The sequence below is a fragment of the Primulina eburnea genome, chromosome 3 (assembly GCF_022965805.1).
Source record: "Primulina eburnea isolate SZY01 chromosome 3, ASM2296580v1, whole genome shotgun sequence".
Taxonomy (NCBI): Eukaryota; Viridiplantae; Streptophyta; class Magnoliopsida; order Lamiales; family Gesneriaceae; genus Primulina; species Primulina eburnea.
The window spans coordinates 1,096,565-1,114,302 of record NC_133103.1 but is presented as its reverse complement, the minus strand read 5'-3'; the positions used below and the strand labels follow the sequence as shown (position 1 = coordinate 1,114,302).

Here is a 17,738-nt window from a genome sequence, read left to right as displayed (position 1 = left end):
AATAATAACAATAACAACAAACAATGAGAGCCGTGATTACTCAACCCTTACTTTGATGAAATTTGAAATAATATATGTTCATGTATCAGCGTGTTTGTACAATTTATTTTTTGTGCATAATTATTTAATATAAACATTATAAACAATGTATATTAAAAATATATGTATTTATTTTATTATAATATATACTAAAATGACATTCCAAGGTAATTACTAGTTTGGGTATATTGTTTTACATAATAATATAGATATTATCATGCTCTATAAAAAATAATAATTATACACGCACCCGTGACCCATGTCAGACACGGGATGGTTCAATATGATATACCGAAGTTTTTCAACCGTTCTATAAATCGTATTCAAATCTTCAATATATAAAAAAGTTAAACTAACATCGTACCAAAATCTCAGTATACCGAGATTTGGTATATCAAAATTTTGGCATGGTACAATATATAGATTATACAAATATTTTTAATATATTTATATTTCGATACGATATCAACGATATTTTTTTCACTCCTTGTCATACAATATGGCATAATAAATATTTTCAAACTTACTGCTATATTTTTCAACAAAGCAAAGCTCAAGTAGTATAAAAAACTTAAAAGCTCTAGTAGTATAATATTAATATATGTCCATCATTTTTTCATTTTATCTTATTTATGATTTGCATAAAAATAGTTTTATTTTCAAAAAAGGGTGTGCTCATTTGCTCCAAGAATATTTTCTCCCTTCCTGCAATCAGACATCCTTGCTCAAGATTTCATCCGCAATAGGGAAACGCGGCAATATATCTACAGGGACCTGGATTTGGTGAGAAATAAACAAATGAATTTTTTAAAAAAAAAAATTTGGGTAACAGCTCAATAATCTAGCGTTTGTTGAGGTTGTACATACCTTGACCATTTCCAATTTTTCAAGTGCTGATTTCAATGGTTGTGTCATCACGCACTGCTTCAAAAGAAGAGATTTTGCCGCTCCTTTGTCGCCTTTCGCCTGTATCGTTAGAATCTCCCGACTTAAGCACTCAACCGCATCTTCAACCTTGATAAGGAAAACAATGACCCTATGTGAGTTCATTTCAACGGGAGTAAAAAAAAGTGTCTTCTGCAGATCATACCTTATCGAAGTTGACAGAAAACGTTCCATCCTGATGTAGAACAAAGGCGCCCTTTTCAAACAAATAGTTGAATTGCAGCGCTTGTCCTTTCCTGGTCATGTTAAGCAGAGTTATTGGAATGAATTCTTGATGCAAAATCTAGAGTAGGAATACTAATAAACCTAGAGTTTGCATTGGTTTACTTACCCATGAGCTTCCTCTAAACCAAAACGTACTGAACGGAAACAGCCGGCGAGAAATGAGACGTACATAGATTTTATCAGTGTTTTTGGGAGCAGGTCCTGGCCACAGATAATAAGTTGCAGTTATTAAGACTGAAATTACTATAGCTTAAGAGGAATACACTTATCAGACAGCAAATGAAAAGGTTTAGAAATATTTTTAAAATGATGGTACCAAGAATGAAGTGATACTATCACGTCCCTGGCCCACAGGCAATTGTGTAAGGACTCTCCACAATAGACTCTGCTTGCAATTACTTTGTATGAAAATGATTAATTCAAGTTGTAAAATAGATCACTGAGTTTCGCAAAAGCTATTAAGAAGTCTCCCACAATCTGATATGAGATAGGTTTTTATAAATAACATTCGATTGGTTTCTAGTGTTCAACGAAGTAGGCTTTGCATTAAAATATATATAAATAACATTTGATCCCGAAGGTAACATGTATGCTGGAAACAGGAAACACTAGATCAATCAGTCAAGATGACAAACTATAATGGTCCTAGAAAATGCTACAGGTCACACTTGGCAAAAAGCAATATCGGAGAGCTTTAAAATAATGGAAAGTAAATTTTCATCGTAACCATACATCACGATTTCAAACACTTATTTGCTAAAAACCATACATCATGTATGTAACTTTGGAGAGATCCACCAGTTGTTCATTTGGAATTCAGATCTTCAAATAATTTAGTAATTGATGAAACCAAATTAGTTTTCTGCAAGTAAAACTTAGTTTGCCCTCATTCCCTCCAAATATTCTCCAGTTATTGACAAATAAAAATTATAAAAATAAAAAGCAGGACATAAACAATATATAGTTAGCCACATAATATCACCCGAGTCGTAAAATATGAAACATACTGAAGAAAATCAATCTAGTAGAAAAAACGTTACAAGACATTGAAAATCTTCAGCTCCTTTTACTTGATATCACGCAGAGGAAAGAAGTATTAGCAACAATCATAATCAAAGAACGACCATGGAAATGTTATTCAAAGATCATTGTTACCTTGTTAACAAGAAATCTCAAGGCCCAAAGGCCAACAATGTCAGCTTTAGCTTCTTCGAGAGCTGAGTGAAGCTCTTGCAACTCCTGGTTCATTCATACAAACAATGTTCTTTTGATGGTCAGCATGAGGATCAAGGAAAATATGTAGGCGATTATTGAGGGGAAAAAAAAAGAAAAACACAGAAAGTCCAGGTTCATTACTTTTCAGATGTATGTCCAGGTTCATTACTTTTCACATAGCATAATATTTTTACAGCTGATTTGAACAATCAATCACTTTATCAAGACGAAAAGAAACGATGATTAATTGGAAGGCAGCGGTATCACGTGATTATCGATGAAGAATATTTTAAAAGTCCCATGCTAAGATGGTACATATTTCACACGCTGAACTGAACATATTTGGAACCCATATATCACCTTCATCATATGCAGATACCTGGTTGAAACATGAAAGTTTCATATAGAAACCATAACCTTCTTGACACATGAGACAGACTCAATCCATTTATTGTTCCAAACTAGATATAGCAGAAAAGAACCAAAAGAAAGGTGCAAGTCAAAGGAAACTTTAACATAATAACAAATGCAACTGACCAATCTCACTGTCGATGTTTGTCCATTTGGAAGCTGTATTGTATGAGGCCCAATACCATGGCAACATTCATGACAAATTGTGTGAGTGAAGAAAGAGTCAAAGTCCACATATTTCCTTTGTTCCTGACCTATGCATACTTCAGATATAGGTTTTAGAATAAGCTTGAACCTGGTCATGGGAGGTAAGAGTGAAACCTCAACATCTCACAATAAAGCTATTTTTCATAATAACTCCAACCTTAGAGCACATTCTGAACTTATATAATATAAAACATTTAATAGATTACACTGCAACGGAGGAATCTGTACTTTGATTCTGAAACATTTTTTAGCATGACCATCGAGGTTCCTCGATCTTTTACTATTCTTTCGTCATTTGGAAGATTAAATGCAACTGTCTGTGGGCCCTTCACATCCTGCAAGATGGTGAAGACATTAATATGTACACATTGTAGAACCAAACACTTACCACTGCATCAAAAACTATAATTATTGGTCATAATGAAATTCAAATCTTTAAACGTATAGCCACACAAAACTATCAGGTCAATTACTGCTACCAGCATCCAATTATATGATAGAGTACTCCCACAAAAGGCAAGCATATACAACTCAAAACAATCACCCCGGCATTGTAAACAAGCTGCACAACTCGAATTGGAGCCGCGATAACATCTTCTGACTTGTAAACATCATCCATTGGAAGATTCTTCTCCAGAACCTACAAAGGTATAACTTACTGAAGAATGAATGAAAAACTGAAACAAGTGTTTAATCACAAGGAACAAATCGATAGAGCACCTGCAAATGGTCACCAAATAATTTGAGTTGTGAAGTCGCTTTGTCATCACGAATTCCAATGAAAGCCTCAAAAGTTGCCTAGAGGCAAACAGTATATAAGGCACATCGATAGGGGAAAACAATCATAAAGATATAATATATTTTGGTATCCAAACAATATTCTGAGGTTAATCGTGTGGCCATGAGTATAATTTCATGCAAAATATGTCTTACAGTCATCAGCAGTCATATGACCAGTTCAGAAATTTTTTATGGAAGTCAATACTTCATAGTTTGTATCTTGCTGAGTCAAATGACTGAGTTATGTAAGCATACAGAACAGGAAAAACAAAAGTAAAGGCTCACTACAAACAATGCCCTTATTTATGGTGGCCATGAAGAATACCTTGTACCCGAAAATCGTGTCTTCATATGTCTCATATGGGCCAATAGTAATATCCAGCTTTGAATCCTTGAAGACAGCATCAAAACAAAGCAAATAACTTTTTCAGCTCAATGGAGTGTAACCATGAAGGCAAAAAGAACACATCTTAAACTTTTCTACTGAGTCATGAAACCAGTCCATAAGATGCTCATGAAAATTATATCATCATAAAAAGCAAACACTAACAAGTAATGTATCAACATAAGAATAACATTTTCACATATGCTTCTTCCTCTTACATCAGAATATTGCATGAAATCTAAGTACTCCCAATTTTTACTTTTTGTTCGTTAACTAATCACTACTCTCTGCTAGTTAGGGATGTAAATGAGTCGAGCTGTTCGCGAGTTTTTCGGATCTCGGCTCGTTAAAAAGCTCGTTAAGCTTATCGAGCCGAGCCCGAGCCTTATTTTGGGCTCGACAATTTTGTTGAGCCGAGCTTGAGATTAATGATGTTCGGCTCGTTAGCTCGTGAACATGTTCGATAATAGGTTCGTGAGCTCAAAATTGAGCTCGGCTCGTTTAGCTGGCTCGTGAGCTCGAGCTCGAGCTCGAGCTCGGCTCGTTTAAGTGGTTCACGAGCTCGGGTTTGAGCTCGGCTCGTTTAGGTAGATCGTGAGCTCGAATTTGAGATAATTAATGAGTTATAATATTAAAATAATTATGTATGATAAATAATAATAAATTAAAAATTAAAAATCTATACATATTATAAAAGTGTGAATTAAGGTCAAAGTTTTTCTATTGTGTATAGTCAACTTTGTCCTTAGTTTGTACATACAGAAAAAATTTAGTAAGGATGTTTTTGTCAAATCAGTTATTATGATAAAGACAAAATTGTCAAACTACATTTATGTTAGATAATGATCAAGTTGCCAAAAAAAGCTGAAACTTTAAAATTCTTTGATTTTTATTTTCTTGTAGATGAATTGAACAAAGTTTTTTCACAAAAAATATTAATTTGAAAAGATTGAAAACCCAAAATATATTAGTTTTATTTGCTTATAGATGAAGTGAAAAAGAATTTTTTCACAAAAAACTTAATTTGTAAATTTTTTTCACAAAAAAGTTAATTTGTAGAAGATTAAAATAATAAAATTCTTTTGTTTTATTTTCTTGTAAATAAAATGAAAATATTTTTTCCACAAAAACTTAATTTGTATAATGATATGATGTTAAATATCTTGTATTTTACTTTTTGGAATATGAGCTTCTCAAATATAAGTTATTAGGTTGGATTCTAATAAAATTGTATCAAAAATATATATTTACGCTCATAATATCTAATTAAAATTTATAAAGCAGATACATGTATCATATTCAATCAATATTTCATATAATCTAATAGCCTAATATTGTTAAAAAAACAATAGATCTTAAAAGTAGTTGACAGCACTCCTTGAGATATGAGACCCAACTTTTAGAACATTATCCAAGAGTTCATCTGAAAGTATATATTTTGGGATTCATTCATTTTTCAGTAGACTTACTTGTATCGATGATAGTACCCACTTTACCATTCTGACTTAGGGGAGTAGGTTACCAATTTGAGACTTACTAAAGATGCTTATCTCCCACTTTTCCTATAAAATGAATCGTAATAACAAAATTGAACAAAAATCAATTAACTTTTCTCATATATGCGTGAATTTTTCCCCTATGAAATAACGAGGACCACATTTATTCAAATAGGCTAAGTTGAATGAAAACAATTGTTCATTCGACTTGTCTTCCAACATAACATCTCATTTATGCACTACATAATTAAAAAAAATCGACATAGCTCCACTTGTATAACGAAGATGTATTTTTATAAATATGTATATAAGTAAATCAATTATAGATTTATGTAATCTGAAATGACAAATCTTTGAAGGTAAATTTTTACAATTATTATGAATAAATCTTTACAAAAATTATTCATTATTGCTCAATATTTCTCTTTATGAGTTATGATTGATAATAAGAAATATCAAATTTATTTGTTTTTATTTGCTTGTAGATGAAGTGAACATATATTTTTCACAAAATATTAAATTGAATATGATTTGTTTTATTTTGTAAATCTATAATCTTTTGAATGAGTTTTATATGCAAGAAGTTTCTCACAAAAAAATTAATATATACAAATTTAATACTTCCAATAATATAGTACGAAATATAAAAAAATTATGTTATCTTAATTTTGAATTTTTGTATTTAAATAACATATTGCATAAATATGTTATATCATTAAAGAGTTGAACACTTTTTGATAAATATAATAAAATATTAATTAAGTCATATTTTGTCAGTTGTCTAGAAGTTGGAATAACCAAAATTCATTGATTTTATTTGCTTGTAGATTAAATTGAAATATTTACAAAAAATAAATAATAAATTACGAAGTAATACATTACCAATAACTTCAGTAATAACACAAGCGAAGTAAAATAATATATTTTACTTCGGATGTTTAAAAACACGGGCTTCACTATATATTTTTATTATATTTTACTTCGGTATATCAATGTTGACGAAGTAAAAAAATAAGTTCATGCTGAAGTAATAAGATGAACCGCGCAAATTAACAAAGGAAACTAAAATATACTGAACATTTAGCGACGGTTTGTTAGCGGCTTTACTTCGGCAATAATAAATTACGAAGTAATACATTACAAATAACTTCAGTAATAACACAAGCGAAGTAAAATAATATATTTTACTTCGGATGTTTAAAAACACGGGCTTCACTATATTTTTTTATTATATTCTACTTCGGCATATCAATGTTGACGAAGTAAAAAAATAAGTTCATGCTGAAGTAATAAGATGAACTGCGCAGATTAACAAAGGAAACTAAAATATACTGAACATTTAGCGGCAGTTTGTTAGCGGCTTTACTTCGACAATAATAAATTACGAAGTAAAACATTACCAATAACTTCAGTAATAACACAAGCGAAGTACTATATTTTATTATTATATTTTACTTCGGCATATCAATGTTGACGAAGTAAAAAAATAAATTCATGCTGAAGTAATGAGATGAACCGCGCATAATTATAAACTAAAATATACTTTAGCGACGGTTTTTTGCTAACAAATCGTCGCTGAATTAATCAGCGACGGTTTGTATATATTCCGTCGCTGATAGCAACGGTTTTTAAACATTCCGTCGCTAATAGCGACGGCTTTTAAAAATTCCGTCGCTAATTAGAAAAAAGAACCGTTCCACAAAACTTATTTAATTAAGTTGTTTTTTTCTTATTTGTTAACGAGCCGAGCCCGAGCTCGCTTAACGAGCTTGTTTAACGAGCCGAACCCGAGCCAGGCTCATTAAACAAGATAAACGAGCCATTAACGAGCCGAGCTCGAGCCGAGCCCGAGCTTCATAAATTCCGAACGAGCCGAGCCCGAGCTTCAAACCCGAGGCTCGTAACGAGCTCGAGCCGAGCCCGAGCCGAGAAAATAATGAAACGAGCCGAGCCCGAGCCAGCTACTGCTCGGCTCGGCTCGGCTCGGCTCATTTACATCCCTACTGCTAGTTGTTAAGTTTAGAGTAAAATTATGATACCCAAAATGCGAAAATGGTCATTTTGGTTTCATCCTTAAAAGACACGAACGACAAGAAAAGATAGTTGGTGAACTAGAGCTAACCAGAGATGGGCTTTACAAGTTAATCATAGACTAATACAACTAGACATAATTGGAACAAAGAAAACAATTTGTGCCAAGTAAAAAACTTATGCACAATGGAAGATGCGAATATGAACAAATTGATTTCCTCATTTGCAGCTTCCATATCATGATTTGCATCTAATTTCGTACGTAATAACAAATGTATGCGACAAAGCATATGGTTGAACAATTTCTGCGGTGTCAAAAGTATTATACGCTTAATTCATCCATCCCCAAACCAATTTCTCATTCCCAAAGTAAAATAAAAGATCATCGCCCATTTTCAATCTTTGCCCAAAAATATCTTTTTATCAATTTCTGTACTTCCAACAAAATCATCATAAGTAATTCAACTTTTCACCAATTCCAAAAAATATACTGTAATATTTTAATCAAATATACTATACCTTACAACATCTCACTCTAATAATGATGCACACAAATATCAATTCAAACATAAGCTGATAACATTTACTTAACAAAATCTTAATAATTTGAGACACACAGTAAAAACTCTCTCTAGAAAATAATGCAAAAGATACCTTTTATCTCATTAAGTTATTTCTCATAATATTTTCCAATAATTTTTCCTCAAAATATAAAAGTTAAAACCAAACATTGCAATAAAATCTCACTGATACAAGAGACTCTTCTGTTTTTTGTCGTTTCTGTATCTAAAAAATTTTAAAAAGTTAACAATCACTGCATAAAATAGGGAATAGCAAAAATGTTCTCCCTCCATATAAATTTTGGCATGAAACTTAAAATCTTTCTCATCAAAAGGCAGTTTTTGCCACTGATGATATATGTCATATAAGACTCAAAGATTGAATTGATCCATAATGTAGAATTCTTTAGAGAAATAGCTACTAGGGACTTATTAAGTAAACGAAATCACATTGATATCCACAATGGCAACCGCATAATGAGATATATCTGATGACAGAAAAAAATATTAACCAACCAACCAATTTAGCTACAATAATATTAAGAATGAATCATAATTCTGACGAACTAACCAGTTCCATCCATGCTATATCGGAATCATAGTATTCATTTGACAGCAAAGCATCAGCCTTGCTATGCAAGAGTTTCTTTAAACTGCACCAGAAGAAACCATCCATCAAAAACCAAGTTAGTGTTGCCCAAGCTAATTACCTGATTAAAATATCATGAACAATCACAGTGCACCTGGAAGAGTTGGTAAAATCCCCAGCTTTGTGCAATAGATAAGCTATTTTTTCCAAGAAAGAACTGTATTCCTCAGAGTAAGAGACAATATATAGATCATGAGCATCACCAGTACATTCAGATATGGAGGATGATACTGACTTATCCAAGACTCTTTCACTTTCCCTTTTGATAACATTGAAAAAGCCAGTGGCTAATTTTTTCTGTTCCTCTGGGAGACTATTTTTCCATAATTCAAATTCCTACAAACAAAAAAAGAAAATTTAACCTGAGTTGTGACCAACACAATAGAGTCCATATGAAATGTCACAAAAGTAGATTAAATAGATGCCAAGCCTAAGTATCTTTTTCACGCATGATAAATACCATTTTATCCATATCTGGAGGATAAAAATTAGCGCCAGCTGGTTTCACAACAGGAAATGCCATTCTATATTCAACACCTTTCCACCCTGCCACTGACTTTGTAGCTTCAGGAAGCAGCTTCACTGCGGAGTCTGCGGTAGTCAAAAATGCCTCATTTTCGTCCAAACAGGACCTGCGATGGAACATGGTTACGGTGAGACCTAGAGGATACCGGGGTTACGAACAGAAAATTTCAAAGTGAAGATTTCATGAAATAGGGAATTCTAAACCTGAGGTCTACAGACTGCGAACCTGATAAAATTGATGTCGATCATAAAATATAATGTGAACCAGTTGCAACACTTCCAGAACAAAAAAAGTTATGTTTGTGTTCTTTTGGATTCTTCGAGCAAGAGGATATGAGGAAAAGATATAGAAAAAAGTATAAAAGATGTATTTTCATGACAGTTATACTGTTTCTTTGGTCATTTAAATAATAAAAATAAATAGAAATACTTTAGATTGCCTAAAAAACGACAAAATCCTCGAAGTTGCCTCACACATAATCCTTTGGAATAATGACAGACAAATAGAGAAGCATTTTTAATGAATTACCAGGAAAAAAACGCCAACTGGCTATAGTCCTTTGGACACTTAAAGATAGCCAAATAGATGCATAGATGGATTATAGATGTATAAAGTAATAGTGGGACATAAGGCCAAGAAGTGTCATATGGCGCTAATATACGAATATACCATGGACTCTTGTTGACTAGATAATACATCCATTTTAACTTGTCCAACTGAGATTCATCAGCATGTTGCTCTAGCCAATCTCTTAAAGATGGATTGCTGCACCAAACCTGTTCTCATCAAGATGGAAAAACAAGAAATCCAAATAGAAATTTAAGAAATATTTCATCATAGTATCTGCGAAAAAAAGTAGGCAGCATTAATTAACAAGCCAGGCCATGCACACAAGCGAGCGAGCGAGAGAGAGAGGTCCATGTCATCATAGTGTCTTATCATAATGGTATGAAATTGAATCGGAAATTTTCAGACCAAAGCAGTTTCTCATAATTTCCCAGGGAACAACTGTATTATGAAATGATGATTTACATGACCACATGCAACAAAAATATGAAACCTAAACAATCATCACAACTACTTCAAATTGTGTAGAACTGGCCCCATAACCTCAGAAAAATTACATGGAACAAGATGCTTAAGCTCTGGATATGCAATTTATTCCGCTTGATTGCACCCAGTTTTAGTACATGCTTCATGCATTGAAATTGTTAAAATAAAGTTTTATCTGAAATACACAGTCATTCCCCATGTAAAACAGGCACGTATCAAAAGTATCAATTTCTGGTATAACAATGGCATAATAAATAACCTGCTGAAAGAAAATTTGGTCCATGATTCTTGCAGCCTTAACAATTAGTTTCAGGGCTTCCTTGTCTGCACTGCTGAGCCCCATCAACTGTCAAGCACATGAGAACAAATTAACCTAGTGCGGACTGCATCTATGAGGTATTTTCTTGATGAAAATGAGCTATACAATATTCAGTTTTCTCTTTGGGATGGAATATTAAAAGCCCAGTAATTTGTTTGTGCTAGCATGATAAATCTTTACAAAGTAAACCACAAAAAAAGGGAATAAAACTGAATGTTATGGCTTGCAGATCCTAGAGTCACTCTAGGCTGTGAGCATTTTCATGAAGTAGTCAACGTCTAATACACTTGAAATATCCATACGTGCTTTGCCGACATTTGGGAGGGGAAAAGATAGTGTATCAAAGTTTAAACCTCTGCTTCAAGCGATACTGGAGCATAACGATTTAGCTGCTTCTGTAGAATCAAAGCACGTGCTTCAGCATTTTGTGAGTACCTAGAATATAAGGGAAACAGTATCATGAAGTTATACGAGAAGTGCATGAGAGACACTAATACTTTACTCCAGAGGTGTTGAACATGTCATATGGCATAAAAATATACCAGCAGAACAACAGTTTAAAAAATGTTTTTTTACAAGCCTATTATAATACAAAATGAAAAAAAAAATTGAGTTGCTAAACATAGCTTACATTAAAAAGTAAAAATAATATAATTTTTAAATCGACAAACTGCTAATGCAGTGGCAAAAGAAGGCCGATCTATTCACTACGGATAAAAACACAAGAGACGTAACAAGAAACAATTTGGAGAACATCCAAAACTCTTCACAACATACCTTTTTGACAAAATTTCAAACAGCTGGCTATATTGATCATTTACATCATAGGGCACATACTGCGGATCTTCTTTCAGAAGCAAGTTTCTATACTCCTCTAAAGAGATATATTTAACGGCTGACACCTCAGACTCCTTCGAACAATATAGAACAAAGCATTGACATCAAAAGGCTTCCATAAGAAAAATAACATGGAAGAGATACTTTTCGCAAAATATGAAATCATGAGTACTTGGTAAATGCCAATGTCACCGATTAGCAAGAACTGGATCTCGATTGGCTTGATAAAATGAAGTTATTTCAAGTGAAAGAACGAAGTCATTGACAAGAAAGAGGGATTACTGGTATATACTAGCCAGAAGCTCCGCTTAATTTTTTGTATTTTCTGAAAAGATAAATGTGAGACACTTAAGTTGTATAGAGTACAGTGGATGCTTCAGATACAAAGTACAAATTCAGGTTTACAGGTAAATGAACGAGTAGATCCCCCTCTGCTTTATATTGTCATCTTTTATTAAATTCTCCCAGTTTCTTAAGTCACTAATAATATTAACCATGAAACAAGACAAAACTGTGGGACGACATTCATTTTGCTAACAAGCATGAGAACATTATTTACTGTTTTGTACCTAGAGTTTTCTATCTAAATGAGGCATTAAGAAAAAGTAAGAGAAAAAGGCTGAACATTCTTGTACAGATGAGTAAAAACCTTCTGACCTGTAGAGTAAATGCCTCCAACGGAATAGGATCTATGGTCGTGACAAGGTACACATCATTGTATTCATTGTTAATGAATTTGCCATCATTTAGGACACTGCAATTATATTGAGAACATATCCAAAATGAACAGCTCTGTTAGCAAACATTTGTCAATAGGAGTAACAGATAAGTTAGTTCATCAATTTCTTCTGCTAATGAACCTTGGTTAACACTACTTTACAGAGAAAATAAATAAAATAGTAATGGCTACAGACATAAAATCAAATCACACGACGAAATATGTGAATTCATTTGCACAATAATCTTCACAATAAAAAAAAATCATTGATCGATTAAATTTGGGCAAAAAGAAAAATGCACGACAGAAGAAATATGGTTATTAACGAAAAGAATGCAAACAATCCTACCGCTTACAGGTGACTGGTGCTCACCACTGGGGATGAAAAGATGAAAAGTTAAATAAGATTAGTAGATTACTCAGTTTGAGATTTTAGAGACCAACCATTCTTGAACAAAAACAAATAGTAGTTCAAACGCATCCTTTGGAAGCATAATACCAAGCTCTTCATGCAGTTCCCTCCTGCAAGCATCAATGAGAGATGAGTAATGTTCCCTAACTGAAGTAAGCAGAGATGCTAAGTACGTCTACCAAGTTAAGCAAAAGGAGACAGTACAAGGGTTACCAGTTATAAAAAAGCGTATAAAAATGCATTATTTGAACAGCCTATCACAAACGACATGCACCACCTGGCTTTATAGATGGTATCTTTGCCAGTACTTATTGAATTAACATTCCAGACAAATATTTGTCTTTAATTAATGTCCAATGCTTCAATATTCAGTAAATGTCATGTAGAGTTTTGTCACGAGGAAGGGCCTCTACTTTTTATAATATCACCATTTCCAAAACCAGGCTTTCCTTGACTATGTGCTTATGTCAGGTGAAAATCAAGTATCAAAGTACAAAAGAAAAAAGTTAGTACAATAAATCTGCAGGGGGCACCAAAAGGAACCACTGTGATACTAACAGGGCAATAGTCATATTTATGATACGAATCATGATCATAGAACATGACTCATTGAATCATAAACACACGGGACAGGATGAAACTAATTGAGACTCAAAGCCTCAAACTTTCTGCACTGGCAATGTAAGAAAAATCGTTTGATTCTACTATAATCAACAAAAATTGGTAAGCCATACCTTGCTGTCACAAGAGAAGAATCGCCAGCAGAAATATGACCTGCACTAGATATATCCCACTTCCCAGGCCATGAGTCTTTACATTCAGCACGTAGTTGGAGGAGGAGTTCTTGGGTGCTCTCAGCAAATATCCACACATGAACAGCTCGATGATAATCACCATCTCTATGCACATCTCCCCTGTAAAATCACACTCACTATATAACAACAGGAGAAATATATTCAACAACGTTCGCAATAGATTCCAATGCTGAAGCAAACTTCAAGGATTAAATACCGCGTTTTATAATTAATAAATACTCATCAACTGAAAAAGATACGCAGGGAGGATCAAGCCTGTCATTGCCAAGAATACATAGCGAATTCAGAAACAACTTTTAAAATTCCGGAATCAACAAATTTCCACAGCCCGCCATGAAATCGCAAAACCATCCCTTGCAATAAAATATGAACAATAGATAGAGCTCATCATATCGTCATACAAAACCAAACGACCACAAAACATCATTGAAACAGAAAGGATAAAGCCATCGTTCCCAAGAAAAGAGGGACGAAAAATAAAGAAAGTTTAAAAACATCCCACAAGCGATTCAAACTCAAAGAATACACTGCAAAGACGACAAAATCGACATTTTTCCTTCAATATCTCTTCATTTGGCCTTAAAAGAGTTTTTAAAGAAAAGGGGTTGACCTGGGTTTGGAGATGCCAGTTTTCTCTCCATTCTTAGTAAGAACATCAAGGTGCTCTTCCATATGATCTGCCATCATTTCTTGTCCAACGGCTCCAGAGTAGCGTCACTTTTGAAAATTCTAAATAATAATACCCACCAAAACTTCAGTCTGCACATGAGTCCGAGATATATTAGGAAAATTCGGAAAACACGCGCAACAGGCAGAAAAACGAATCTCAGAAGCTTCAAAGAAAAACGAGAATTAGATAAATCCTCATTCGTGAATTAAAGTTAAATATTCCATACTAATCGAATTTTTTTAACAGTTTTCTTATAATTTTAAAATATATTTTAATCAATCATTCCATTTTTATCAATCAGGTTTCATCGTATTTTTTATTTATTATCATTTCAATTTATAAAATTGATAATTTTTTTTTAAAAAAAAAAATCACATCCTTCTCGTTTTTTTGCGGAACACGTATCTTGAATGTCATGATTCGCTAATATACTTCTCTGTCGAAATATAAGTATTCATTATATTTGCAATATATAGATAAAAAAAAGTGACGTTATTTAGTGATTTATACCTTGAATTTACCTGTAAATTTTACATTAGAAAAATAGAATGTAAGGCAAAAACTTATGTGAGACGGTCTCACGGGTCATATTTGTGAGACAGATTTTTTATTTGGGTCATCCATGAAAAAATATTACTTTTTATGCTAAAATTATTACTTTTTATTGTGAATATGGATAAGGTTGACCCGTCCTACATATTAAAATTCGTGAGACTGTCTTGAGACACACTCTAGAATCTATATCGCAATTCCCCGGAAAATGATAAAAAAATCTCTATGATTGAGAAATATTTTTGTATCAACGGACATGTTGCTCGGATTAAATCTGGCCCATAATATTTCATTATATCCGGTCATGGGTCTAAGAACCAGTGATCTGCTATGATTGGGTCGACCCCAATTATGAGCATGAAAACCCAATTCACATGTCTAAGAACAACTTACACCCTTTTTGAGCATTATTTTAAAGAGATCACAATCTTTGTTTTCATCGGTTTTCGGGTTAATTATGCTGGCAACACTTTATATTTTTTACTATAACAAAATTTTAAATATTACATCTATCTCGCTCCAAATTTGAATATAACAAAAAGGAAATATGTTTGTTATATCTCAAAAACGTTTCATAAAAAAATGAGTGGGTCTCATGTGAGACCGTCTCACGGATCCTAATCTGTGAGACGGGTCAACTCCGCTTTTTCGGGTTCAGAGAATCCCCAAACCCGAAACTTCTGGGATCAACTTCTCATCCCACCCTCATCTCCGTTTCAAAAAGATTAATATGACAAGACGGTAATTGATTCGAAGATTTTCTCAAACCAAAATTTATTATTATCTATTATTATTAGAAATAATATTAATATCAATATCAATATTAATAATGACAAAAACTTGTGTGAGACGGTCTCACGGGTAGTATTTGTGAGACGGATCTATTATTTGGGTTATCCATGAAAAAATATTACTTTTTATGCTAAGAGTATTAATTTTTATTGTGAATATTGAGATTTAGATCCGTGAGACAGTCTCACATGAGATTCACTCATTAATAATAACAATATTATTAATATTTTAAAAAATAATAATATTATTATATTATTAATACTAATAATACTATAATTTTATTATTGATATTATTTCGGGGTGGGTTCGGAGATTTCGGAGATGGGGATAATAATCTCATTCCAGCCCCGAACTACATCGAGGATTTTTTTAAATCCCCGAACCCGAAAAAATCGGGGATCCCCATCCCTGTTTTAGGTTTTTCTCGTGGGACCCAAACACATGGGAAAATTTGTTATCCCCACCCGTGAGACCATCTCATACAAGTTTTTACCTTATTTCTCAATCACGCGAAGAAGTAATACTTGAAAATTTATTCAAATTGCTATATATTATAACCGTGTCCTCGTTTAATTTGACACAATTCGGAAAAGGCATCTCGTTAGTAATTTTTTAGAAGCTTTGGAATAATGATTGAGTTCATTATATCACGGGGATAATATAGTTTCAGTCTCATTTGTTGTGTGTAGAATATAATATTATTTTCTTCATTGAAACAAAACAAATTTTCTTCTATCGAGCTTATATTTGTTTATAATATTTTATATCTCGTGGAACGATATACAAAATTAATTATTGTATTTTAAAAATTTTGAGAAGAGAGATGAATAAAGTAACTATGATATACATATGAGATATCATTCAAATGTAGATAAAAGTATTTTTTTTATTGAATATCTCATCTAATAATACAACTGTTTAGATTTCATGAGCATTTTATGATAGTCAAGATTAATTTGATGAAATATTGTAGAATTGTATTTGTATTTCATTATTTGGCTAAGTGAATTTATTTGGCGAGGATTTTTCAATGCTACCATCTTAATCTTTAGAATTACCTGATTAGCTACTTTGACTAAAAAATAGACAAAAACAACATGTTAGCAACATTAGAATATATCGAGATAATATTAGAAGAAATAAAGTACAACTGACTCAATGTCTCAATTTATTAAAAATTCACAAAAATTGATCTAATGTATCCACAAAGTTGTAGAATTGTTCTCGTACCATTATAAATACAATGAGAATTGCGTACACTTGGTTTTTCATGTATTTCTTTTGCTGGATGAATGATTTTTTCATTTTGAAAAAACAATTTTATTCTTTGAGAAATATTGACATTTTATATGACATACATACAGCATAATCAACACAAATAACATATAACAATAAAATTTGTTAACGCTAGGTAAAAAATTCACCTTATTGCAAGAACATTAAATGATCAAATGAATCATATTATTTAGTAATATTTATTTAGCAGCATATATAAAAAATTGACTAAATGTCTTAAAAACAATGTTTGAAATCAGTTACATACAAATATTTCTCTCAATCATATATCTCAATTGACACATAAAGAGTCTGAAAATATCTCTATTTTAAATAGGAGAAATAAATTTCATATAACCTTAATATTTATTAATAATTTATTTTTATTCAATATGTCTCATCTCTCTTCATCTTTCCATTATTATCTATTATTAATATGGTAGAGATTTTCATGAATTTGACTGCAATGTATAAATTTAACTAATTAAAACTAAATTAAATTAATAATTAGTTTGATTGAGTTAAGTACACTATAAATGATTTTTTTAAACTAACATAAAAAATGACTTAAATAACATCATGAATATGACGAATTGTAAAACAAAAAAAATAGTAAAATAGTAAGCTCCCAAATGAAAGTCATATATTTAATAGATATTGTTTAACGATATTTTTTTAGCATCATATATCGAAATTGACTAAATGCTTAAATATTTGTATTGAAATCATTTACATACAAACATTTTCTCTCAATCATGTATCTATGTTGATACATAAGTAGTCTAAAAATATCTTTAGAGTAAGTCTCATGTGATACCGTCTCACG

General features: G+C 32.2%; 1 protein-coding gene across 1 annotated transcript; it reads right to left on the bottom strand.

The window, feature by feature from the left end:
• Nucleotides 1–483: 483 nt before the first annotated feature.
• LOC140825108 (nudix hydrolase 3) lies at nt 484–14,444 on the bottom strand. The gene is made up of 21 exons (XM_073186648.1): nt 14,234–14,444; nt 13,543–13,722; nt 12,841–12,918; nt 12,336–12,432; nt 11,619–11,752; nt 11,195–11,276; nt 10,782–10,868; nt 10,139–10,245; nt 9,404–9,575; nt 9,038–9,279; nt 8,866–8,947; nt 4,148–4,213; nt 3,763–3,840; nt 3,587–3,682; nt 3,271–3,377; nt 2,962–3,130; nt 2,365–2,448; nt 1,316–1,410; nt 1,130–1,220; nt 907–1,053; nt 484–813 (listed from the first exon to the last, which is right to left on the bottom strand). The coding sequence occupies exons 1-21, from the start codon at nt 14,308–14,310 to the stop codon at nt 751–753; spliced, it is 2,334 nt and encodes a 777-aa protein (XP_073042749.1). The 5' UTR covers nt 14,311–14,444; the 3' UTR covers nt 484–750.
• Nucleotides 14,445–17,738: the final 3,294 nt, after the last annotated feature.